This window comes from Maylandia zebra, linkage group LG3 (genome assembly GCF_041146795.1).
Source record: "Maylandia zebra isolate NMK-2024a linkage group LG3, Mzebra_GT3a, whole genome shotgun sequence".
Lineage (NCBI taxonomy): Eukaryota > Metazoa > Chordata > Actinopteri > Cichliformes > Cichlidae > Maylandia > Maylandia zebra.
In genome coordinates this window covers 62,050,114-62,077,019 of record NC_135169.1, presented here as the reverse complement: position 1 = coordinate 62,077,019, position 26,906 = coordinate 62,050,114, and the positions used below count along the sequence as shown (strand labels likewise).

General features: G+C 43.0%; 2 protein-coding genes across 5 annotated transcripts in view; one reads left to right on the top strand and one right to left on the bottom strand.

Moving 5' to 3' along the window:
* Positions 1 to 26,906, top strand: part of LOC112432493 (NACHT, LRR and PYD domains-containing protein 12-like) — a 773,783-nt gene that overhangs the window by 548,412 nt on the left and 198,465 nt on the right. The window lies entirely within an intron of this gene.
* The window catches only part of LOC143416885 (protein NLRC3-like), a 127,189-nt gene that overhangs the window by 54,430 nt on the left and 45,853 nt on the right, over positions 1 to 26,906 (bottom strand). For 3 of the 4 annotated variants that reach the window (XM_076882534.1, XM_076882536.1, XM_076882537.1), the window contains exons 3-4: positions 9,378 to 9,454; positions 7,434 to 9,261 (exon numbers count right to left, since the gene is read on the bottom strand). In XM_076882534.1, coding sequence (XP_076738649.1) covers positions 7,434 to 9,261; positions 9,378 to 9,454 — 1,905 coding nt within the window. The remainder of the gene's footprint in view (positions 1 to 7,433; positions 9,262 to 9,377; positions 9,455 to 26,906) is intronic. The other variant, XM_076882535.1, reaches the window with a different exon arrangement.

The following is a 26,906-nucleotide window of genomic DNA, read 5'->3' as shown; positions in this document are numbered from 1 at the left end:
ATAGCTGTCGCAAAAATGATTTGCTGCAAATTGTGGATCACTTTCAGCTGCAGGCTTCAAAAACCCTCCGTAAGTGTGATTTGAAAGCTTTAGTGGTGGACAAATTGGTGGAAGCTGGTGTAATTCAAACGCCTGTTTTGCCTGTGGTCTCTGGTGTGCCAAGCCAAGCTGCCGTAGTTGAGGGCCATAAGAATAGTTCTTGTGGGGATGGCGATTGTGATGAGCGGGGAAAAATGCCGCGCACGCTTCCTCGCTTTGATCCACTCTCCTCTGGGAGTTCAGAAGGCAGAGAAGGAGCTCGGCTGAAGGTGCGGCTGGCACGTCTCCAATTGGAGGCTGAGGAGAAGGCCAAGAACAGGCGGGTTCAGCTCGAAATAAGAAGGCTGGAGATAGAGGCAGACAAAGCCGTTAGGCTGCGAAAGCTTGAGCTGGAGTCTCAGTCTCAAGCCTCATCTGTCTCTGCTGACAATTCCGGTTCCACCTCCTTGTCCGCTTCTGCTTTTGATATCAGCAAGTGTATTTCTTTAGTGCCCACTTTTAGAGAAACTGAGGTTGATACATACTTTGCAGCATTTGAACGTATTGCTGTGGCCTAGTGATATTTGGCCTTTTTTGTTACAGTGCAAACTGCCCGGCAAAGCCCAAGAGGTGGTGGCTGCGCTTTCTTTAAAGGACAGTTTAGATTACTCGTGTGTTAAAACAGCTTTTTTGCAGGCATATGAGTTAGTCCCCGAAGCCTATAGGCAGAGGTTTCGCCAGCAAAAGAAATTGCCAACCCAAACTTATGCGGAGTTTGCTAGAGAAAAGGGGATTCTCTTTAATAAGTGGAGTGTTGCTTCAAAAGTGAGTGACTATGATGCTCTGCGCGAGTTAGTTTTGTTGGAGGATTTTAAGAAATGTATTCCTGAGCGTATTGTGCTATATTTAAATTAACAGAAAGTGACGTCACTCGCATCTGCTGCTGTTTTTGCTGATGAGTTTGTGCTCACTCATAAAGCCTCGTTTACTGGCAGTGAGAAGCCACGGGTTAACACTGTGCAACAGCCCCACACGGCTAAAGTGTCTGGGTCCAGGGAAAACCGTGAATGTTTTTACTGTCATAAAACTGGACATGTGATTGCTGACTGTTTAGCCTTAAAACGCAAAACATCAAATGCTCAGCAACCCAAAGGGGTGGGTTTTGTAAAGGCTGAGGCCCGTAATGAGGTCCATTGTTGTGGTGGTAAGGTGCCGGACCCCTGTTTCGAACCATTCATTTTTGATGGCTCAGTATCGCTAACAGACGATCCATCTGCTTTAAAACCTGTGTGTATTTTAAGGGACACTGGAGGTTCTCAAACTGTCATCTTCTCAAGTGTTTTACCTTTTTCTGCTGAAAGTGAATGTGGTTTTAATTCTGTTCTACGGGAGATACAGATGGGTTACGCTCCCAGACCAGTTCACAGCATTTTTATCAAATCAAAACTTGTTACAGGATTTTTCCCTGTTGCTGTTTGCCCGGCCTTGCCAATAGAGGGTGTGGCCATGTTGTTGGGCAATGATATTGTGGGAGGGTTAGTGCTCCCTTCTCTGAAGGTTTTAGACAACCCTCTAAATCAGAAGACTTCTGATGTTTCCGCGCACCCTGGGCTGTATCCAGCCTGTGCGATTACTCGAGCACAAGCTCGTAAAGATACTGATACTGATACCCTCTCTGATTCGGTGTTGATGTCCTCATTTTCCGAGGAGAATGATGTACCAACTAAAAGAAACAATATTCTGTCACCCCCAGACTCAGTGAAACCTGAGGAGCCTGATCCATTTCCTAAGGTCCCTTCGTTGCCCTTGACTAGAGACCAGCTGTCAGCAGCTCAATTAGCTGATGAAACACTGCAGAGCTGTTTCAATCGTAGGGTAAGTGCTGAGCAAGTCAATAAAGAGCAACAAGCCTATTTTGTAGAACATGATGTTCTAATGCGTCAGTGGTCTCCACCAGGTGCAGAAGGTGCAGAATGGAGTAAAGTCAAGCAGATTGTCGTGCCCTCTGTGTACCGGCAGAAAATCCTGGCTCTTGCCCATGAAAGCGAGTGGTCAGGACTCTTGGGCATCACAAAAACATACCAGCTACTATTAAAGCATTTATTTTGGCCTGGTATGAAGCGTGATGTTTCTAAATTTTGCAGTTGCCATGTATGTCAGATCACAGGTAAACCTAATCAGGTCATACCCCCAGCTCCATTGTGTCCCATTCGTGTAGTGGATCAGCCATTTGACCATGTCATAGTAGACTGTGTGGGTCCACTACCTAGAACAAAATCAGGAAAGCAATACATTCTCATGATCATGTGTGCAGCTACCCGTTTCCCCAAGGCTGTCCAATTACATAAGGTTACAACAAAATCAGTTGTTAAGGCGTTGACAAAATTATTTTCCGTGTTTGGCCTGCCAAAGGTCATACAGACTGACCAGGGCTCAAAATTTCAATCTAAGTTATTCAAACAAGTGGCTAGCACTCTAGGTGCCAAGCATGTCGTGTCCTCTGCTTATCATCCTGAATCGCAAGGTGCATTAGAGCAGTGGCATCATACCTTAGAGGCGATGCTACGCAAATACTGGCTAAAGTCTGAAAAGAGCTGGGATGAGGGAGTTCCATTTGTGTTATTTGCTGCCCGCGACGCTGTTCAAGAGTCACTTGGTTTTAGTCCTTCTGAGCTGGTATTTGGCCATAGACCACGTGGACCCCTCAAAGCTCTGAAAGAGGCATTTTTGTCCAAAGTAAATGTAAGCAGGTATGTAAAACACTTCCGTGAGCGTTTGAACCAATCCAACGCTCTGGCTAAACAGCACCTTGCTGTTTCGCAGGGAAAGATGAAAGGCCATTATGAAAAGGCTTCTGTTAAAAGAACCTTTCAGGTGGGTGACCAGGTTATTGTGCTCTTGCCTGTTCCGGTCCCAGCCTTGTCTGCTAGGTATAGCGGCCCCTTTGAAGTCTGTGAAAAGAGAGGGGAGACTGATTATGTAATTTGCACTCCCGACCGCAGACGCAAAACACGCGTCTGCCACATAAACATGTTGAAAGTATACCATCCTCGGTCAACACCAGAGCCTGCTGGGGTCTGTGCTATTGTTGTAGCCTCAAGCCACTTAGAGGAAGGAAGGGTGGACGAGGTTGATGGTTTAAAGCTAAGTTATCCCACCTGTTCTAGACCCCATCTGTCTAACTCAGAAATGCTGAAAGCATTGGCAAGTTTGCTTGAGCATCTGTCTTCAGAGCAGCAAGAAGATATAACTGTCTTGATTAATAAATACACCTGTTTATTCGGGGATGTGCCAACTAGCACTACGGTGCTAGAGCATGATATTGATGTCCAGGGAGCTAAACCTATTAAGCAGCATCCTTATCGAGGCAGCCCCCATAAACACTTGCTCATGTGACAGGAGGCTGACTGTTTGCTGCAAAATGGCTTAGCAAAGCCCAGTCAAAGCCCCTGGAGCTCGCCTTGTATAGTGGAGTCTAAGCCAGATGGCTCGCCCCGGTTCATTACAGACTTCCGGAAGGTGAACTCTGTGACTGTGGCTGACTCACATCCTCTCCAAAGAATTGAGGATTGTGTGGACAGTATTGGGACTGCTCAGTATGTCACTAAATTAGATCTTCTTAAAGGTTACTGGCAGTTCCCTTTAACTGAACGTGCCAGTAACATCTCTGCCTTTGTAACACCTGATGATTTTCTAAAGTATACAGTCATGGTATTTGGCATGTGTAACGCTCCTGCCACCTTCCAGAGGCTGGTAAATAAACTCCTCCGTGGCCTGTCCAACTGCAGTGCCTACCTAGATAATCTAGTAATTTATATTGAAACATGGCGAGATCATTAGGGAACTCTATGCCAGGTATTTCACCGTTTAGCTCAAGCTACTCTAACTCTCAACTTAGCTAAGTGTGAGTTTGCCAAAGCTACAGTGACGTACTTGGGCAGGGAGGTGGGACGTGGACAGGTCCGGCCCATTGATGCCAAAGTGGCAGTGATTAAAGAGTTCCCCACACCTACCACCAAGCATGAGTTACGTAGGTTTCTAGGGATGGTGTGCTACTACAGAAACTTTTGTAAAAATTTCTCCTCTGTAGCCAAGCCATTGACTGACCTACTCAGCCCAAAGGTTAAGTTTATATGGTCAAGTGAGTATCAAGATGCTTTTGAAAGTGCGAAAGCCCTCCTCTGCCACACTCCTGTGTTAACTGCACCTGATTTAACGCGACCAAATTTGAGGTTGATGCCAGTGCTTTCGGGGCTGGGGCAGTGCTGTTGCAAGAAGACTTGCAGGGTTTGGACCACCCCGTTTGTTACTTTTCCCACAAGTTTAATAAAAATCAGTTAAACTACTCCACCATTGAAAAGGAGACCCTGGCTTTGTTGTTGGCTCTTCAGCACTTTCACGTATACCTGGGGTCCAGCATGTTACCGCTCGTTCTGTACATTGACCACAACCCACTCGTGTTCCTTGCTCGCATGTTTAATCATAACCAGCGCCTTATGCGCTGGGCTCTGTTGTTGCAGGTATACAACTTAAGTATTCACCACAAAAAGGGGTCTGAAAATGTTTTGGCTGATGGTCTGTCCCTGTTGTAAACATGTTTTGCGGTGTTTGTTCTTTGTTTTTGTTCAGACTCTGTAATGTCTGCTTCTGCCCAACATAGTTGGTATTTTAAGGGGAGGGGTGTTACGGCCTCTGGCCTCAGGTGGTCCCGCCTTCCTCTATGGAAATCAAAGCGTTTCAGGACTCATGGGGGATTGGCTGGCCAGGAACATATGTCCGCCGCAACTTCATGCAGATCAGAGTGTGCCAGACCACTCACACCATTGGCTGCTGCAGGAGCCTTGAACACGACGGACCAATGACGCGGCTGCCTGCATTTACCGGGGAATATAAAAGGCTGAGGATCCTTCATTCGTGGGGGACTTGTTGATTTGAATAGACTGTGCAGTCTGTCCCTCCTGCCTTTGCCTTGCTGTCCTTTGCAACCTTTTTGTTGAGTAACTGCCTGTGAGATGTTTAGATAATTAGTGTTCTATTGGTGTTATTAGTGTTATTTGAATATATGAGTTGTTTGTTCTGTTTGTTTAACCCTTTAAGACCTACCATAGAACCAAGTCCGCCAGAGCTTATATTATATTTTTACATGCTGTGGAGCCATTTTTGGGAGCATTTCAAGTTGCTATACATCAATACAACCAGTATAGCCCAGATTTTAATAATATGTATTCATTAAGTGCATAGTAATTACATAAATTGCAAAAAAGTGCAATAAACTACAAAAAAATTGAAAATCGTTTTTGCTTTTTTAACATATATTTGTAGTTAGAGAAATTTAAGAGGCTTATCCCTCAAAACTGTAAATACAAAAAAAGTTGCACAAAATAGTTTCCCACCACAGGAAATTTATTTTGAGTGTCTTCATAGTTTTATTTTTGAAATACACCAATTTTTATACACTGCAGGAAAAACGAAAATAAATATTATACTACAAATTTGCAAAAAAGGAAGCATATGCATCAAAATAAACTATTTCCAGCAGTGCAATATGAGTCCTAAGCATCCCAGAAACGACACAGAAAGGCATAAAGTCAAAGATAACTTTTAAAAAGACCAGTGTATGCCCTGAGGCCCTGATCGTAAAAAAGACTACATTTCCGCGAAAATGACGTCACTTCCGGTTTCGGGCAGGTAATGGCGGAAATGCAAAAGTTCGCGCTGACGTCTATTCCAACGTAGGAAGTGTTATGAACAGTTGATCGGATTGGCAAAGCGTGTTTCTGGAATATTATGTTTTTGTTCCTGCAAGCGCTTTTTATGCAGTTTTGCAAAGCTTTATGTGGAAGGAAACCGTGACCTAGGACAAGCTGATGGCATAAGATGTAAGTACAACTCCTCTGGTTTCATATGCAAAAAAAAATTATGCGCTAGCTTACGTGGTTGCAGTGCTACTGGGATTTAAAAATAGTTACGCAAAACAGAGCGTGTCCGCTCCGATCGGCTCTAAAGGGTTAAATCACCCTATTGCCTAGTGAGTTGTTTCACTAACGGTTTTCAGTTGTGTTAATAAACCTTATATTTTTCTTTTTCTCTAACCCCCCCGGTCTCTGGGCTCGTTTATGTTACATCCCCTGTCGCATAGCTGAGCCGGGTCGTAACATTCCTTAATGTCCACAGTCTGTCACTGAGATCTGATCCAGAGTCAGAGTGAAGACACACATTTGGACTGTTTCCTATTTTGAATCTGACTCCAAAACATTTTTTGAATTAGTTCAGCTCAGTGAAGAGTTCCAGCTGGAAAGATGATCTCTGTTTGCTACCTGCTGTCAGGTACGACTGTTCACGTCCACACGCAGGAAAAACCTGCTGATTGTTACCAAACGGAGCAGAAATCTCATCACTGGACAATAATGATGAATGAACTCAGAGCTGCTGATATCAGATCTGATTTCAGGGGAACTAAACACAGAAATGATTGGCTCATTTTAGCTTTCTGAGCCATTATCTGCTGGTGTGTCGCTAGTTGGCAGAAAATGATTTGTATTCCTGTTCAGGGCTTCAGTGTTTATGAGTCCAGATCCAGGTGACAACAAGTCAAAATGATGTTACCTGTCTGTGTCCAGCAGCAGCCTGTATTCACTTTGAATATTGTTATAACCTGACATGGATCAGTTTGTCTTTGATTGGTTTGGAAATGTCACTGTTTCCATTGGACCTGAGTGACGGTACAAAGACAGAGAGGAAGAGAAAGGAGAGAGAGGATGGAGACAGCAAAGAGAGAGCAAACACAAACAGGTGAGAGTAGACAGGTGACCAAGGTCAGCAACCAATCAGAGAGCTTCTGTTTGACCCACAGTCACTGATGATGACTGCACATAACCAAGCAGTGTGTTACTCTGATATCAAATATGGATCCTGCTCTTATAATAATGATCATCAGATGATATTATTGTGTTATTTTGTAGCTGAATACGATGTTTGTGTGATTATCAGTGAAAGAAGCAGTGAGGAGGATGGAGAGAGAGAGAGGACAGAGGGTGAAGTTAGAAACACTAAAAGGATTTTTCATGGATTTCATGGATGATTTGAGTGATTTCCAGCAGGACACTTAAACATGTCAGTGGACGTCCTAAAGAACATATTCACTGATATGAAACGTGTCATTGAACAGGATTAATATCAGTGGAAACATGGTGGAAAGAGCTGTGACTGCATGGATGTGACACACTTCAAATCTGTTCTCCACTCTTGGATTTGGGATCCATGGAGCTGCTGCTGAGTCTGTACAATAAAGGAATGGTGTGGAAGGTTGCAGCGTATGGACACAAACACTTTGTGGTTACAATGTGACTTTATTTTCAGAATTAAACTACTAACCTACACTGATCAATGATGTTAAAGATCACATCTGGACTCACCCAGCCTTTCTGCAGTTCCTCACAGCTGGAATCAGTCTCTGTCGTCCCCGCTCTGATGTCTTGTATTCCTGCAGGTCCAACTCATCCAGAACCTCCTCTGACATCTGCAGCATGAAGGCCAGAGCTGAGCACTGGATCTCAGAGAGTTCCTTCTCTGATCTGTTCTTTGACTTCAGGAACTCGTGGATCTCCTGAAATAATGAGAGGTGGTTCATCTCCATCAGACAGTGGAAGATGTTGATGCTTCTGTCAGGAGAGATTTCAGCACTGTTCATCTTCTTCAGGTTGTTGATGACTCTCTGGATGGTTCCTGGACTGATCTCTGTCTGACCCAGCAGACCTACTAAGAGTCTCTGGTTGGACTCCAGACAGAGGCCATGAAGGAAGCGAACAAACAGGTCCAGGTGGCCATTTTTACTCTGGAGGGATTTCTCCATGGCTCTCCTCAGAAAGACATCAAGTGATTGGAGATGTTTGTTATCAAAAACACTGGAAATCATCTTGGTCGAAAATTTTGGTTTAAGGAAGTTCTTCAGCACCTTTTTCTTCCTGTTGGTGAAACAGTTCAACATGTAGACGGCAGCCAGAAACTCCTGAATGCTCAGATGAACAAAGCAGTAGACTGGTTTCTGGAAGATCACACACTCTCTTTTGAAGATCTCTGTACAAACTCCTGAGTACACCGAGGCCTCTGTCACATCCAGACCACACTGCTTCAGGTCTTCTTGGTAGAACATGATGTTTCCTTTCTCCAGATGTTCAAACGCCAGCCTCCCCAGTTTCAGAAGAACTTCCCTGTCAGCCTCCGTCAGCTCCTGTGGACTCGTCTCATGTCCCTCATGGTACTTGTTCTTCTTCCTCTTTGTCTGAACCAGCAGGAAGTGCGAGTACGTGTCAGTCAGGGTCTTGGGCAGCTCTCCTCTCTGCTCTGTAGTCAACATGTGCTCCAGAACTGTAGCAGTGATCCAGCAGAAGACTGGGATACTACACATGATGTGGAGGCTCCTGGATGTCTTCATGTGGGAGATGATTCTGCTGGACAGCTCTTCATCACTGAATCTCCTCCTGAAGTACTTCTCCTTCTGGGCATCAGTGAAGCCTCGTACTTCTGTTAGCCTGTCAACACATTTAGGAGGGATCTGATTGGCTGCTGCAGGTCGGGAAGTTATCCAGACGAGAGCCGAGGGAAGCAGATTCCCCTGGATGAGGTTTGTCAGCAGCTGGCTGACTGATGACTTCTGTGTGACATCAGACAGCAGCTTCCTGTTGGTGAAATCCAATGAAAGTCTGCTTTCATCCAGGCCGTCCAAGATGAACAAAAGCTGAGAGACAGCCAGCTTCTCTGCTGTGACCTTCTGTAATGTTGGATGGAAAACATGGAGCAGCTCCAGAAGACTGTACTGCTCATCTCTCATCAGGTTCAGCTCCCTGAATGAAAGCAGAACCACCACACTGACATGTTGGTTCTCCAAGCCCTCTGCCCAGTCCAGAGTGAACTTCTGCACTGAGAAGGTTTTTCCAACACCAGCCACGCCGTTGGTCAGAACCACTCTGATGGGTCTCTGTTGGTCAGGTAAGGCTTTAAAGATGTCCTGGCACCTGATTGGAGCGTCATGGAGGGCGTCCATCTTGGAAGCTGTCTCCAGCTGCCTCACCTCATGTTGGGTATGAACCTCTTCACTCTGTCCCTCTGTGATGTAGAGCTCCGTGTAGATGGTGTTGAGGAGAGCTCTATTTCCTGTTTCATCACCTCCTTCAGTCACACGTTCACATCTCCTCCTCAGACTGATCTTATGTTCATCTAAAACCTCCTGCAGACCATCATCTGCTGAAAGAAAGAAAAACAATGAGACTAAAGAGAAAGAAAACTCTTCAATGTCTGAACAACACAAGGAGTCCAGTTTTCAGAAATGAGTCCATCAGCAGACAGATGTTCAGTCTTACTTTGTACACAGCTGCTCTGACTGGCTGTCTGCAGTCCAGCTCTGCTTCTGGATCTTTCTCCACACTGTGCAGAAGCTCTGATGGTGACACAGAAAAGTCAAAGTGGAGATACTTCTGCACACCTTTGATTAGACTCATTATAAAAAGGAAAAAACGTTTTAACACAGTCATGTTTCCAGTTCACTGACTTACATTTATTCCATGGACACTCACTCTAACCTGAACCACAGCTACAACCCAACATTGTTGAGGCCTCATCTCCTCCTTTCCTGACTGTAGAGGTAAAATATGCAACAACCAACAAATAAAAGAATTTGGTTCATTTCAAAGAAATTCACACGGTGACCAAGTAAAGTAACCGTAGTAAAGGAGACAACATCCCGTTGATGGTGGGATTATTTGAAAGATTTGCTTTAGTCACGTCACCAAATGCAGTTGAACCACCCGTGGATCCATGTTTGACCATTCTACCACTCTGAGCTCTGCTTTTTAATAATTTTTTTATTATCATCATCATTCATTTATTCATTCTTTGGAGGGGGGCTATTTCCTAATGCCGCCCTAATAAGCTGATGTTCAAGGGGAAATATAACAGAAACTCTTTCAGTGTTATTCATTAATAAATTAACAGATAAACTGTTAAGAAGAAAAAACTGAGATTTAAAGGAGAGAGTGAGAAACTTGATCATCCATCCTCATAATACATGTTTATCAGTATCTGCTGTGACTATACTGCAGTAATAACTTGTAGCTGCCGTCAACTCTCGTATTTAACTTCATTTTATAAGATAGTTAAGGTTGAAACAATTAGTAGTTGAAATATTAGGAAATAAGAAATAAATAGTGTTGGATTATAATATTATTTTATGCCATGTTATACCCCTAATTAACGATTGTGAATTATTATGTAGTTTTAGTTTGCATTATTCTCCTGAATTAGAAGAAGGTGATAACTATTGCATTTGTTAAACTGATTTGCATTACATTAGACTGCTGATTTATTGTGAATGAATGATATTGTTTTATGATGCATTATACTGCTGAGTTATAAGAAATACTGTTCGCGGAAAGTCATCGCCTTATTTGTCTGATTAGAAGAGAACAGAACATGCTGGAGTTTTCTGCCCCATCTCAGCAGGAGCAGATAAACAGGGAGCAAAGGTCGTAGCTTAGGCGCCGGGTGAGAGAAAAGCATGTGAATGTTTAGGCTTTTATGATTAGGTGGGGGCCACTAGTATGGAACGCCAGGACTGCCATAATGAATTAATTAAATACACCATTAAATAATTAATTAAATGTGGCAATAATTAATTAAAATTGGAATTAATTAATTAAATAAATAGTTATGATATATGTAATTAATTAATTATTGACACATTTAAATAATTATTTATGTATTTCACATTTTAATTAATTATTGACACATTTAATTAATTAATTATTGACACATTTAATTAATTATTTATGTATTTCACATTTTAATTAATTATTGACACATTTAATTAATTATTGACACATTTAATTAATTATTTATGTATTTCACATTTTAATTAATTATTGACACATTTAATTAATTATTGACACATTTAATTAATTATTTAATGATATATTTATTTATTTCATTTTGGCAGTCTTGGCGCCTGGCTCTCATCATGAAATAATTTTATCTGTCAGCCTCACCCATCAAACTCAGGGGGCGGGGTTAACGCTGATCGAGTCAAAACCATTGCTTTGGCCTGGTGGCCATTGTTTCTAGCACACAACAACCGGCATGTGGAAGCTAACAGAACTGAACTTTGAAAAACCCTGTTTGTGTGTCACCAAATACCGTTTTAATATTTTTTTAGACGAGAATGTAGTGGTTTAATCTTCATGTGTCTGGTCGGTTTGTCAAGATACAGCCTCTTTGCAAAAGTGTTTCGATGATTTCGGAGATGTCTGCCCAGTCTCACGGCAAAGCGTGGGATAGACCCGCTCGCCTCGCAAGCAATCCCACCGACAAAGCGCAGGCCCCGGTACACAGCTGTAGTAACCCCCGCTGACTTCTTTTACTGAGGTTATATTTATCGGTGTTTTATTTCCTGATGTTCTTATGTGTCCTACGTGTTTCAGTCGCCAATTCTGAATTATAACTAACATTAAAAACATGTTTAAGGAGGAGAGAGAGCAAATAAATCTGTTTAACATCTGATCTTTGGGTTTTTGTTCAGTAATCAGCGTGACCTGTGTATAAACACATAAAAGAGATAACGTTGGTGTTTCCGTCATGTAGTAACTGCTGGCTTTAACTGTACAAAGGTTGTTCGACACTATGAAACACATACAGACTTCATGATGTTCGGCTAATATTTTTATTGTGAATATTAATCATGCTGACCTCGCTCTGTACACCACGCAGCGAGGTCAGCATATCCACGATATCCTCAGCTCCATGAGTTAACACAAAGTTTCCCAGCTGACTATCTAACTGCCAACTATTCCAGAGACGTGAAAATATACAGCATAAAGAAAAGTGTAAGAGACTCAGCAGCAGATTAGAATAACAGTTATACATTTAATAAATCACCAAATGAATCCAAGAAACGAGCAAACCTGTTCCGACAATTTGAGTTTGTATTCCCTCAGCTGCAGACTCGCTGCTGTTTAAATGTTTGAAAAGGAAGATTAGATATAAACAAACGTATAGTGGCCTCAGCAGGCTATTACTGAAATACACGTGCTATATCATAAACTATGATATAAACAGGGAGGTCCTATTAACATGTTTAGTTTTAAAGGACACCTTCCTGCCTTTAGTCTCATTCATGAGCAGTATTAGTTTTCTTCTAACATCCAGAAGTCTGCACCATGTGTTTCATAGTTTGTAACAAGCCTTTGACAGGTAAACATAACATGACCGAAAAAGCAAAAAAAAAAAAAAAAAAAATAGAGAGATCGAGAGAGTGTTGACATAAGAAGAGAAAATTCTCTCAATTATGGAGACAGACAAATGGTTCATTTATGTTTGATGTGTGTTTATTCCTCCCTAAATATCGTCGATGAAGTTCGCCATGCATGTCAGATTTTCCTGCGCATTTTTATACCTCTGCCAACAGAGAGAGAAAAAAAAATCACATTCTAACAGACAGCTGGTGCTTAGAATACACTTGAATAACTATTAAAAAACAGATGATTTTAGATGATAGTTCAGTCTAACACATGTGCCAGTGAACCATTAAACGTCTGTGAAACTATGCAGTTATGAAACGTAACTTTAACCTCAGCCAAACCGATTTGCTCAGTTGTAAATAAAACAGCGAAGTAAACGTGACCCGACAGACAGAACCTGAGTGAATGAAGTCCAGCGTTTAACCACTGAGAGCTAAAACTCAGCTGAGGTTTGAAAGCTGTGTGCCAGTGATTGGACATCAGCCGCTGATAAAGCTGGCTCGCCTATAAAGTGCTCTGTAAGGAAACAAGCTCCAGCAGCTCTGCGCTCGGGGAAAACACTATATTTACTTATCTTGTGCAGAAAAATGCGCTGACATTGGGTTATATGGAGCACCGGCTGCCCAGTTAAACTGTGACTATCACCAGGTAACGTAGGCGTGTTTCTTGAATTAGCAGCAGGTGTTAAACAGCTGACAGATGAGGAGGAGGATGCATGCAGGTAAACTGAGGGTCTGTTAAGCTGATCGCTGGTTTCGTGAGAAAAATGTCAGCTCGTTCTTTATGTTACAGAAGCACAGAGACACAAGACCAGGCGGAAAGAGACGATCGTTCGGTGAAAATGAGAATCTGCAAATGCAACATGTGGAACACGGAGAGTGGAATATGTAAACAAACCGGTTAACGTACCCCCTCGGTGCACTCTGCATGCTAATTGTTAGCAGAGCTAGTGAAATCTCTGAAAACATCTGAGCACTTTTGCAAACATGTTCTATGTTGACAACCTGACCAGACATACGGCGCGACATTCGCGGCTAAAACACTGTTAAAAGTGTAGCTGGTGACAGAAAAACTACACCACCACCATTGCTGCCTGTGATTTGATCTGCATTCTGGGATAACTGGCTGCCCCAAGTCTACACAAGCAATCGATTTTCTAGGATCGACCTGTTTTGACTTACTTTGCACGGCAACCAATCAAATGTTAGAGAAGCTGCATGGGCAGCGTTAACCCCGCCCCCTGAGTTTGATGGGTGAGGCTGAAAAATAAAATTATTTCATGACTAGAGCCAGGCGCCAGGACTGCCAAAATGAAATAAATAAATATATCATTAAATAATTAATTAAATGTGTCAATAATTAATTAAATGTGTCAATAATTAATTAAAATGTGAAATACATAAATAATTAATTAAATGTGTCAATAATTAATTAATTAAATGTGTCAATAATTAATTAAAATATGAAATACATAAATGATTAATTAAATGTGTCAATAATTAATTAATTACATGTGTCATAACTATTTATTTAATTAATTAATTCCAATTTTAATTAATTATTGCCACATTTAATTAATTATTTAATGGTGTATTTAATTAATTCATTATGGCAGTCCTGGCGTTCCATACACTAGAGGCTATAAGAGTTTGATCAATGCTCCACCATTTTGAGATCTGATGCTGTCTGCGTACGGTGTCCATCTCCCACGCGTATGTTCATTAAAATCATCGTTTGACTCAACCCGGCCGGACCAGTGTTGTTATTGTGGTTTTTCCTCTTGTATCCATCCCCAATATTTGAATCCGTAACAATAGTAATTCATGTTTGTTGATTAGATTTATACGTTTAAATGTGATATTTGTGCTAACTGTGCAATTAGATAGGAACCTTTTCTACAGTTCCGGCTGTTGTTGCTAACAGGACATTTTGTTGGCTGTCACACTCAGCAAGCTAATTAAGAGACGAGCCACGAGGTTTGCACGTCTGCAGAAAGATAAATAAAAGAGTTCCTTTCTTTGGACCTCCCCACGACGTAAAGATGAAAGTTTTATCCCCTTTGAGTGAGGCCAATGAGGTAAATGTTTTATTTTGTTTATTATTGTTGTATGTAAATATGTGAGGGTTGCGTGATATTCCAGTGCAACACCTGTGCACCTGTGACAGGTAATGTGTATTTTATTGATTGTTTTGTTGGAATGTTTTGTCATACATAATAGTAGTAATATACCTATACTTTCCCCCCCTCCCCCCCCACCCCCCCCACTTCCCCTTTTCCCCCTCACCACTTCCCCTTTCCCTAATATACCTATACTTTTTTTTGCCCCCGCCCCCACCCCAGTTCAGTTCAGGGGTCATATGAGTTCACAAGTGTTTAATAGCGTTTTATTTAATGAAACCATTATGTGTTTTAATTAAACTCTTTTTAAAGGATTGTATAGGTCTCAGAGCTCTGTTATTTAGACATAGATGATTTAATTTAACTAGTTTAGGGGTATTTTAACTAGTTAGGAGCATTTTGCTTTTTCTTTAGTGCTCTGAAACACACGGAGACTAATAGTTCTAAAAACCGTGTATTCCCACACAGCATTTAATTTAGTTAGTTTAGGAAGATTTCACTTTTCTAATAGTTTCACAGGCTAATAGTTTTTAAACAGAATACCACAAACAACATGTGTCCCTTTAGAAATAAACTGTGATACTTCTAAAAGCACATATTCACACCTAGCAACACTAGCACTGTATCAACCCCCCAATGTTCCTTTAATGCAACTAGCCCTATAATTATCTACTAGTCACAAACACACTGCAACAGTAAGACTTGTTGATTACACATAGATGATTTAACTACTTTAGGGGCATTTCACTTTTTTCTTTAGCGCTCCGAAAAGACACAGAGGCTAATAGTTTTAAATAGAGCACCACAAACAACAGGTATTCCTTTAGAAATAAACTTTTCTTGTGTTACTTCTAAAAACTACAGATTCTTAACTCTGCAACAGTTAGACAGACTGGGTTACAGTTAGGCCCCCAACAGTCAGCAAAACAAGTCATAAAACAATAAAAGAGTCCCCCTTTACCAAGAGCATCCCAGCACACATCCCAACTGTAGTTCCATTACAAACAGTTTCCTTTATCTTATCTTATCATGTCAGAGGCCAACTGAAACCAAGTCCACCTATATAAAAACACCCCATCAGACACACAGTATTTTCCTCAGCACTTCACAACTGCCACAAGGTATAGCGTTTTAACTTTTTAATTTTTCGGATCCCAGACACAGCGGTGCGAGGTAGTTAGCACACAGTTTGGACATGTAGAAAACATCGTTTGTTTGGAACACATCAGCAGAGAGGTAGAATTCATAGCTGTTCATAAGAGTTTAATTTAATCAAACCTCATTTTACAGATCTAAGTGGCTCCTCATCACTAGCCAATGCACCATTTTATTTAAATATCTGAATTTTCAGAATGAGGATCCAAGCGGGACACAGAGGCTGTCATATCATCATAGATGGAGTAAATTTAACAGGAAAACAGTTCTTTATGTTTCTCTCACAGAACCTGATTGAACAGCATCAATGACACAGAAACAGGATCAGCCTACATCACCAACTGAATTTGATCAGTTATGGAACGATTTACCTCGACAGGCTCCTTCACTCGCTGCTTTTAAACCTCCTTTAAAACACACTTTTACTCCCTGACCTTTGACCCAGTGTGACATGTTGACTCACTACCTCAGACAGCTTAAAAATAGTTTTTTTGTTTTTTGGTGCTGCCTAAAAGAACCGTAAAATATCTGTCCTATATACAGTTATGTTCATATATTTTTGTACTACATCAGGAAACTCAAAAATATAGTTTGTAATATTTTAATCCTTATTTTTAAAACTGTTTTTGTCATTTTTCTCCCATTGCATCAAAAATCATTATTTACACTGAATAAATGAGTCAGCAGCTCTCTTACATTGTTGCTGCAGGTTCAATACTGAACTTTGGAGGTGTTTCTCTGGACCAGTCACTCCTCACAGACACACAGTTGGATGCTACAGATCCTGCTCCATCTTCTTCCTCCATCTTCTTGATGTCGGGGTGGAGTTAGTCTGAGAGGCAAACACACACACTCAGAGGTGCTGTTGTACTGGAAGCATCACACTGACGGGTTTCTAAAGTTCTCATTGATCATTTCATGGAGTTTCTGTGGTAAACACTGTCCTGTGACGTATGTGTTATGGTGAGGGTCATGAGGGCTAACCAGCCCCACTCCTTACTCCTCATATTTCAGCCTGAAGCACAATAACAGCCTAAACCTAACCAGGAGGCTGTAACCTCAAAGGGACTTCATGGTTAGAAATAAAGGTTCAATGAAATGAAGCAGATCATAAAAACATGAGTTCCAACTTTAAAAGAAGCATCCACACGATGACGGCACAGCAGAGGAGCACTTTCTCTAACACACTGATTCAGTTCCACTGACACAAGGACACACACAGGAAGGCACACATACACAAGCCTTTATAAGAAACAACACAATCATCTGCGCTTGACTTGTCAATCCAAGTCCTTAGCCCATGAGCCCGCGGTATCAGACCACAGATATTCCCTTACTTTGAAAAAATAAAGCCAGTTTTCAGAACAGACCTGATGTTTATGCTACAGCCTGTTTACCAATATAATCAATATCAGATATCAGAGCAACAGAAACCTCGGTGATCAGGACGCTGGGACTGAGAACAGGAAGTGGCTCAAACGTCACAGTTTCATAACGTCACCCTGAACTCCACTCACGGGGTTTCTGTCGCCATTGTAGTTTTTAAAGTCCCGTGATAAAGGCGGGTCTTTCTGTGAATCCGCACGCTCATTGGCTAATAGCTTGAGATTGACACATCGTTATCCAATGAGCGTGCGGGAACTTCCGACATAAAGTTGTTTCCTTTGAAAAACCAAAGTCTGATTATTTTTGCCTCCACTGACGGAGCCTGTTGTTCCCGCCACAGAGACACAGTAATGTCAGAGCGGTGTTAACACTCACCCTGCCTCAGCACAGCTCTCACTCTCCTCCTGCTCTCTCACACGGAGGCTCAGCTAAACTCACTTCCTCTCTACTTACAGGAAACCAGCGCTCAGAGGAGCCGACCGGCCTCACATTTCACCCACAGACACGAACAGCGTGGAATTATTTTATGTCATAAGAAGAAACATACTCATGTTAACACTCACCTGCCTCAGCTCCACCTTCCTCCTCCTGCTGCTCTGAACGGAGGCTCAATACTTTCACTTCCACTTCTGCTCCCTAAACACAGAGGATGCTGGGACTTGTAGTTGTTTCTTTCCGGTGCGTCTTCCTCTTTGTTTGTTTGTGTTCAAGTTATTTCGATCATGTAAACATCAACAGAACACGTGAAGCCACACAGAGTTTGTATGTCGAGGTGGGTAGGAGGGTTTGAGGGTTTGGGGAGGGGTCAGAGGGAAGAGGTCTCTCAGTCCTGACAATCCACATTGATGGCATTGCATCTTTCAACGTGTTTGTGGGTCGATTTGGATGCTCCAGGTGTAAGAGCAGCCACTCAGCCTCTACTGCAGATGTGTGTCACAAGTTCATCTAGTAGTAGGCTATGGCACTTGGCCACAGGTGGCAGCAGTGGATTGGCCTCCATTTGAGACTGCTCCAGCTGCTATGTGATAGTCCAGCTGCAAACTGAAGATCATATGCAAGTTTTGGAAATTAAACTGTACAATATAAAGCGCCTTGAGGGGACTGTTGTTGTGATTTGATGCTATATAAATAAAATTGAATTGAAATTCAGAATATTCTTCACTTAGCTTTAAAACCAACCCAATGTAACTCTCCTCCACACTCAAAAACAAAGACAAACCAACTGACACATCTGAGTCCCTCACTTTCTTCAATCCACTCACTCTCACAAGCTCCACTTAGTCACACTGATTCACATTCTCTGTCATATGGGCCTGCATGAATAAATCCTTTATCGTCTGCAACTGAAAATAGTTGTGGATGATTACTATACCTTTCTAATGTGACGTTGTTGTCCCTGGTTCCCTTTCTCTCTCTCTCCCTCCCGCTCTGTTCCTGTGCTACTGCGAGTGTAACTACCGCCCCTCCCCTCTCTTCCCAGCCCAAAGCACAAGGCTCGCATGCGGAGTGAAGCAGGAAAAAAAGTGCGAGAGAGAGGGTGAGAGAAAGGAGGAAAAAAACCAACAAAAAACCCCACGGCTCGCGATAAGGAGCCGGCTCGCGATAAGGAGCCGGCGCGCGTCGTTCACGTCAAAGATTCAGCTCTAAGAGCCATTTCGCTTGTGACCGACACATCACTGATGCCGAGCCAATGAACAGCTGGGAGCAGGAATCTTTCTTCATTGAAGCTTCCACTTCCACTGGTCTGGTAGGAGGTTGTCGCTGTGCCCCCCCCCCCCCCCAGCTCATTATTCAATTACACTGAATTCCTTTTTTTTTTTTGTTAGAAAATTTACTATTTATTTATGTTTTTTGAGGCAATCTCCATAATCTTTTTTTCTTCCCCTTGCCTGTCCTGTTTGGTTCTCTTGCCAAATGGACCATCCCAGCCTATTGGTCTATTTGATTCACCTTTGCTTTTATTGTTTATTTTATTTTATTTTCACTTGCTGAATACGGGACAGATTTGACTGGGTAAAAGAAACGGGAGAAAGAGGGGAAGAAAAACAGCGGGGAAGAGGAACGGTGATAAAGGGCAAAAAACAAAAACCAACAAAACAAACAGACAAAAAATCCACATATCAATCACCTGGATCACCTGTTGAGAAAGAAAAAATTGAAAACAAGTAAAGAAAAAGAGAGCAATATAATAAACAACATCATCGCGATGATCTATGTGAAGATAACAGTAAATACTAAATATTAAACATTATTATGCAGCACGTAAGATCGACAGCGCACAGTGTGCTTTGAGGTAGCAGCAAAAAAGGGTGTAGTTTGTGTGTGTGAGCACCCGTGTGTACACCTGTGAGCATGAGCGCGCTTGTTTTTAAAAGGTTCCTTCATGTAATGATCTGCTAGAGGGTGTGGGGGGGCCACAGCCCTGTCCTCCAGGGCATGAAGCAGGTATGGAGGAGATCAAAACTCCAGACACCCAGAGGCCCCCAGAACACAAGAGACCAAGGAAGACCAACAGAGGGGCAGCCGCGCCACTGTCCCAGAAAGAGTTGAGGAGAGTCCTAGAGGAGGGGTCACTCAGCAGCTGCGGAGCAGAAGCCAAGGGGAGTTGCAGTGACGTGCCCATGAGCTCCGGTCGGCAGCCAGCTGTGCCAGAGTGACCGAGCCCCAGGCTGAGAGGCCGAGGGCACCCCACCCCCGAAGGAGTCCGAGCGAGCCCCAGGCTCCAGGCCCCCACAAGCAGCCACCAGGAGTGAGCCGCTGCGTACCTGGACGCCCATCCCTGGACACAAAGAACCACCAATGCACCGATGTCTGAGGGCATCTGACACTGGCAGGGGGAGTAGTGGGGGGAGATAGGCCTCCACACTATGGAGGGCCTGAGATGTCCCCAGAGAGGTGACGTCTGATACCCAACCTGACATATAGACACAGACATACAGGCACACACAGATACAAACATCCATTCCCACCCTCATGCTCTCATATGCAATTACTCAGCAGCAGGTAAGCACATAGTCCCTCCTGCTAGCCCTCAATGTCTACGTGGATTTAAAATTGAGAGGTGGGCAACGGCACCAGGGGTGAGGTCGTACACCCTGATGGTCTTCTGGATGCCATATAGCGTGCCCACCCCCAAGGTCCTATATGTATGTGTTATGAGAGTGTGAGTAATGTGAATGTCTAAGTGTTGGGATAAAATTGAGGCACAGGCAGCCAGAAGGGGACAGAGGGGGGGATGCCTCCCCTGCACCCTGGTGACATACCTTTACCCCAAGGCCCTGCATGTGTGGGTGATTGTGGTGGAGCGGGAAGAGGGAGGCAGCTGGAGATGGGGAGGGAAGGAAGGGAGGGGCAAAGGGGGCCCAGGCCCATCCGGACTGGGGCCCAGTTCAGCAGTGCCGCCCTTCCCCACAGAGTCCAGGACGGCCCACCCGATCCCACCACAGAGAAAACTGCACCCACCCCGTCATCCACTTATCCTCCAGACTACACAAGACATAGACACCCAGGCTGAGTTCTTCCTCCACCTCTCCTTTATCTCCCCCACCTGCAGAGTTAGTTCCTGGAGAGAGGAGACCTCCTGCAAGATGTAACAGCCTCCCCCACCAGTCTTCCATACAAACGTTAGACTTGCAAACACTTAACACAGCAACACTGAAAGCATTTGAGTGTAAATTTCATTCAAATCAAACTTTATACACAATTACAATAATGGAAAAAAGTCTAAATATTAAAACACTACAACCACTGAAGAAACAAATAAAACCAATCACAATCAACATCAAAATATGATCATAGAAAAATAGAAGAAGAAGATGACAGCTCCAGCACCGCCCACGACCCTGAAAACGATATGTGGAAGCGAACGGATGGATGGAAAAATACAAGAGACATATCATACAATTCATATACGTTCATGTGAAATCTTTGGGTTCAAAGAACCCAATAACCTTGAATCCTTCTTTTAAATTACATTTAAATTTCAGCTGGTAGCAAAGAAATTAATCAGAAATTAACCACAATTAATCTGCAGCTTCATCAATGTGATGCTGAGTTTCTGACTGAAATTCAGTCTGAACATGTCTGACTCTGTTAAACAGTCAGAGTGTTTCTCTAACAGCAGGAGCCTCTTTACACACTCAGCTTCACTCAAGCTGTGTCCCAATTCAGGGTCTGCACGCTTGAAGTACACGCACTACGCGTACTACGTACGGTGCGTACTATAAGTACGAGAAGTGCGGAAGTGAGAGGCTTGTGAAATGGGACGGTCTAGCCTTCGTCGCGCTGTTCAGGTTGCCTAGCAACCATGATACTAACTGCGTGAAACGTTACATACAGCTTTGTGTGACAGAAATGAAGGAGAAAAATGTTTTGCTTGTCATTCATTTTCGTCATGACATCACTTTGATTAGTTGAGTATCTGAGGCTGAGATCACAGGCGTGTAAAACATGATTGTTGGGCTTCATTTCTGTGCTGAACAGTCATTTCAAGATTAGTTAGTAAATAACAATTAGTTAATGTTGTTCATGAGACTAAAGTCAACTCACTGTGGTAATGTAAATATAATATGGCCAATATTATAGTATTGTCAGATTATTATGATGTAATATATATATATATATATATATATATATATGTGTGTGTGTAGAGGCTTTAAAACCAAGTTAACGCTGAAAGTACAAACATCACTAATGTCACATAACTTTGCCGACATGTGGCCAACAGTAATGTTGTAATGTTCTTCATTATTAAAAACTCACACATAAATAAGTGACATCATATTCAGTACTTACTTTTGACAGTTCACTCTCCGGCCGCTCCCTTCTGCCGTATTTTGCAGCAAAATTATCCACACACACCGCCACGCTATGAATTGTGGGATATATGGGACCACGAAACGTTTTTTTTTTTTTTTATATATATATATATTATTTTTTTTATTAGTAATATAAACATATAAACAAAATGCACCATATATTACAGATTCAGAGAATAGACCTTTCTTACATATTAGGAACTTTCATGCATAGTGAAAATAAAATACAAAGATGGGGTCACATAATTCAACAAATTATTAACTCACTAAATCAAAATCTTCCATAAAGGAAATAAAAGAAGCAGCCTTTTTCTTCTTAACTAAAGTCAAAGATTTAACCAACAGGTTTAAGTCATTTTTCCAGTAAGCTAGTGTTGGTTTAGTCTTAAAAAAACGACATTTATGTATAAAATGCTTGCACAAGATTAAAAACACATTAACACCATAATTAGCTTTCTTTTCTTTCAAAAACACTCCAAACATTATCATATTTAGGGTAAATGGGGTAATTTGAATCCCACTGGAATAAAGCCAGGTATGAAAATCCAACCAAAATATTTGTATAAAATTGCACAAAAAGAATAGATGATCCAAATCCTCCTCTTCTGTTTCACAAAATGCACAATTACCCGTTTCTATTTTGAATCTATCACTAAGGAGTCTATTGGGACCACGAAACGTGCACCGGACCACGCTTGATATTTGGGGAAATCGACGGCGCATTTGGAGTATGCATTTGAAGTACACTTCGAATTGGGACAGCCGTCGTCGCGTGGCGGTGACGTAATCACACTTAAAATGCGTACTTCAAGCGTGCAGACCCTGAATTGAAACACAGCCACAGACGAGCTGAGGAATGATCAAGAAAACTTCTTCTTCTGTCATTTTTAACAGCAGCTTGCATCCAAAGATGTTGCACTACTGCCATCTCCTGGCTTTTACTCTTACTTCTCTTCCAGATCCTCAGATCCTCTTGATGAGATCAGTATTTCTCAAAAACGAAAAACCACTCCTTTCACCTCATCATGACTTAACTGATTAACCACTTTTTCAAATGTAAGTTCCATTTCACCACCAGTTCCCACCCTCAACACTCTCCTTTGACTTCTATACTTCCTGCAACTAATAACCACATGTTCAACCGTCTCCATAGCATTACACCATCACATAACCCAGTCGGATGTTTCCCCATCATAAAAAGAGAACCATTTAGAAAGCAATGACCTGTTTGTATTCTCCTGCTGCCTATTTAACCCACTACTCCTCTTAACTTCTATTATGTTTTGTACCTCATGTCTCCCTTTTCTTCCATTATCCCATGCCATTCTCCAGAAGTTCTTACTTTGTGTCCAAACTATTCTTTTCCCTCAGATTTCAACAATGGTATCTCCACATCTATGTCTACTTTTTTAACAGCTGCTTTAGCCAACCTATCTACTCTTTCATTACCCACAATACCTTGGTTGAGGGCGTCAGACCAGCACAGTCTCTTTCAGCACACATGGATATTTCATCAGTCTCATAGACACTGAGAACAATTTGTGTATGAGACTAAAGAAACAGTCCACACATAATTGAACAAAAGGCCTCTAAAGTTCTGTGGTTGCCACATTTCCGCATGACTGTTTAATTACAGCAAAAACTATAATTATAATTATCTTGATTGATATTGTAATCTGGTTTTCAACACAATTGTTCATTAACTTAAACAATGTTACAAGATAAATATATATTCTTAGTGCTTATTTTCTGATTAGATTGTTTTATGTATTTTAATAAGAGAGGCCTTTATAAACCAAGCCCAGATGTGAGAAAGAACTAGGTCAGAGGGTGAAAGGTTGCCTAGCAACAGAGGCTTTAGTAAGGGGAAGTTAAGAAACAGGAAGTTTAGTGCAGAGCTGCAGAGGCATATTAATAAAATACAGGAAACCAGACAGAAAAAGCAGAACTAAGTAACACACACACATTAGTCAGAGCAGGAGTTGTTTTGATGGAAACTGTGTGTGTGACCTATAGCAGAACTATGTATACGTATTTTGCCTGGCAATGCTTTTAGAACTGGGGTACGTGCTCGTGTCTGCAGTTCTCCGTTTCCGGAAATGTAAAAAGATCATTTTTTGAACTTGACCACTCTGAGTCTGAAGTCTTTCTCTGTCGCCAAAAGAAAAAGAACGGAATTTAATACTTGGTGCTAGTGACCCGGATTCTTTTGCGGCTGAGAGGACAAATTTGGCTTAAGGTGGGATCTGATATGAGGTGAACAGGAGACCGGTCTAAAAAGATTTAAAGGTAGGCACAGCCTGTTCAAAGAAAAAAGCCAATTGTGCACATTGGATGAATTCTTTTTTTTTTTTTTTTTTTTTTTTGTGTCCCGTTTGGATCTTTAGCCATCAGAATTGTTGTCTTAAGGCCAAGAAAGATGCCAAGCGGATTTATTTTACCAAGTGGATCATAATGGCCTTGCCATATTGGTCCATTTGATTGACCTTTATTATAATTATGAATTTATTTTATTTTCGGTTGCTACAAACGGGACAGACATGACTGGGGGATAGGACAGGGAGAAAGAATGAATGAAAGAGAGGGAGAGAAAGAAAACCAAATGGGAGAAGAGACGGTGAGAAAGGGGGGAAGAAAGAAAGAAAAACAAACAAAACACCTGGGTCACCTGTATGGAGAAAAAAAACAGAAGAGAAAGCAAACAACAAAGAGCAACATAATAAAAAAAACAGCACCATCACAATAAACTAGCTAGCAGTAGATAACAGTAGATACTAAATAATAAACGATATTGTGCAGCACGCAAGATAGACAGCGCACAGTGTGCTTTGAGGCAGCAGCCAAGAAAGCTGTAGTCCGCATCTGTGAACACCCGTGTGTACACCTGTGTGCATACCTGTGTGGATCAGCATGCTTGTATTCCAAAAGTTTCTCCATGTAACGATCTGCTAGGGAGTGTGGGGAGCCATAGCCCCGTCCACCAGGGTATGAAGCAGGTATGGAGGAGATCCAGGCCCCAGATATCCAGAGGCCCCAGAGTACAAGGACCCGAGGAGGACCACCAAAGGGGGGGGAACCGTGCCACCCTCTTGGGAAGAGCTGAGTAGAGCCCCAAACAAGAGGTCACCCAGCAGCTATGGAGCAGAGGCCAGAGGGGGTTGCAGTGGCGTGCCCGCGGGCTCTGCCGGCAGCCAGCTGTGCCAGAGAGGACCGAGCTTCAGGCCCAGAGGCCAGAGGCCTGAGGGCATCCCACCCCCCGGAAGGAGCCAAGCCGGGCCACAGGCGCCCGGCCCCGCCAATCGGCCACCAGGAGTGAGCTGGTACATACATGAGCGCCCAGCCCCAGACGACAAGGACCACCAACACACCAACGTCTGAGGGCATCAGCCACCGGCAGGGAGTGTGGTGAGGGGAGATAGGCCTCCGTACTTTAGAGGGCCTGAGATGTACCCAGAGAGGTTGAGTCTAAGACCCAACCTGACATATAGACACAGACGAACAGGCACACGCGGACACAGACGTGCATTCCCACCCCATATGCACAACCAAATACTCGGCACTCACCCAACTTGTAGACAGACACAAATAGACACTGCACAGACAGTCGCACTCCCCAAATATACTCTATATCCCAGGTCCAGGTACCCCCGCCCTCAGAGGGGCAAGCCGCACGTAGACCCAGGAGATGTAACCCTTCTCTCTGGGGCGGAGGCAAGCGGACCACCTCCTTATCTGCAGTAGCAGGGAGGCCCCGCATCCCAGGCCCCAGTCTGATGGCCAGCACCTCCTCCCAGCCCCCCCAGCCCTGACGGCTAACAGAACCGGGGTGAGTGAAGACCTTAAACCTCCCTATGCCCGCTCATATGTAGTGCATTTAAAACTCAGGAGAGCATGGTACTAGCTTCCTCTCAGAGAGCAGCACGGCTCCTCCCGAAAACCCTTAGTGTCTAAATGCATTTAAAATTGAGGGTAGGGCACCAGCGCCAGAGGTGGGTTGGAGTACACCGACCATCCTCTGGATGCTGTAAAACGTGCCCACCCCCAAGGCCCTATATGTATGTGTTATGTGAGAGTGTGAGTAATGTGGATGTCTAGGTTGCAGAATAAAATTGAGGCACAGGCGGCCAGAAGGGGACAGAGGGGGAGTGCCTCCCTTGCACCCTGGTGACATACCTGCACCCCAAGCCCTGCGTGTGTGGGTGGGTGTGGTAGAGCAGGAATAGGGAGGCAGCTGAGGATGGGGAGGGAAGAAAGGGAGGGGCAAGCGGCGCCTCCCTGGGGCGAGCTCCCCCGCTGACCTCAGTAGGCACCCCCACACTCTGGAACCCACCAGAGCAAGGGGGCCCAGGCCCATCCGGACCGGGGCCCGCAGCCCCCACATTGGATGAATTCTAAATTATCTGTTTGCTGAGCTGATGATGTTCACCATTAAATTGGCTCAGTAGTGGTGAAATTAAAGTAAATTATAAAATCTGTTAAGTAGATTTCGGGTGACATGTCCATGGTGATTTTGGGTAATTTGTGATCAATAAAAAGTAAAGTCTGGGGAATATTTGATGAAAACTTATTGTTGTTAATGCTGGGGTGAATTTTAAAGTTGATGTGTTATGTGTGTCAATTGTGTTACGTCAGCCAAGAAAAGAGATTAGATTAGGACATTTGGTTAAGGGATTTAATTCCCAAATTGATTATAGGGTTGGACCCGAGCATCAGATAAATAAACTGGCGATTACAGTCCACAGTGGTGCTTCTAAATGTATTTAAATTGATCTAGGACTGGGGTTGGACTCCTAGGAGCGCAGTGTTCAGCGTGTGGCAACGACTGCTGATCGTGGATGCACAGTCAGGCCGGGCGACGTTCAGTTAGCCCGGGTGGTTCCCGCAGGGATTCGAACTCTCATTAATAACCAAGTGGTCGAGGATCACTTCTTTTCTGCGCTGTTTGAGTGAAGAGCTTGGCTCAGGCGTGACCATTTCAATGCGGGTGACAGGTAAAGCTTTAAGTAAAGCTTCAGGTGCCAGTTAAATATGGAGACGCTGGTTAAGTGGAGCTTCCGGTCAAGCTGCGGGGAGCGCTTTTAAATTGATATAGGGCCTAGAAATGTGACCGTTATCGGTGACGGC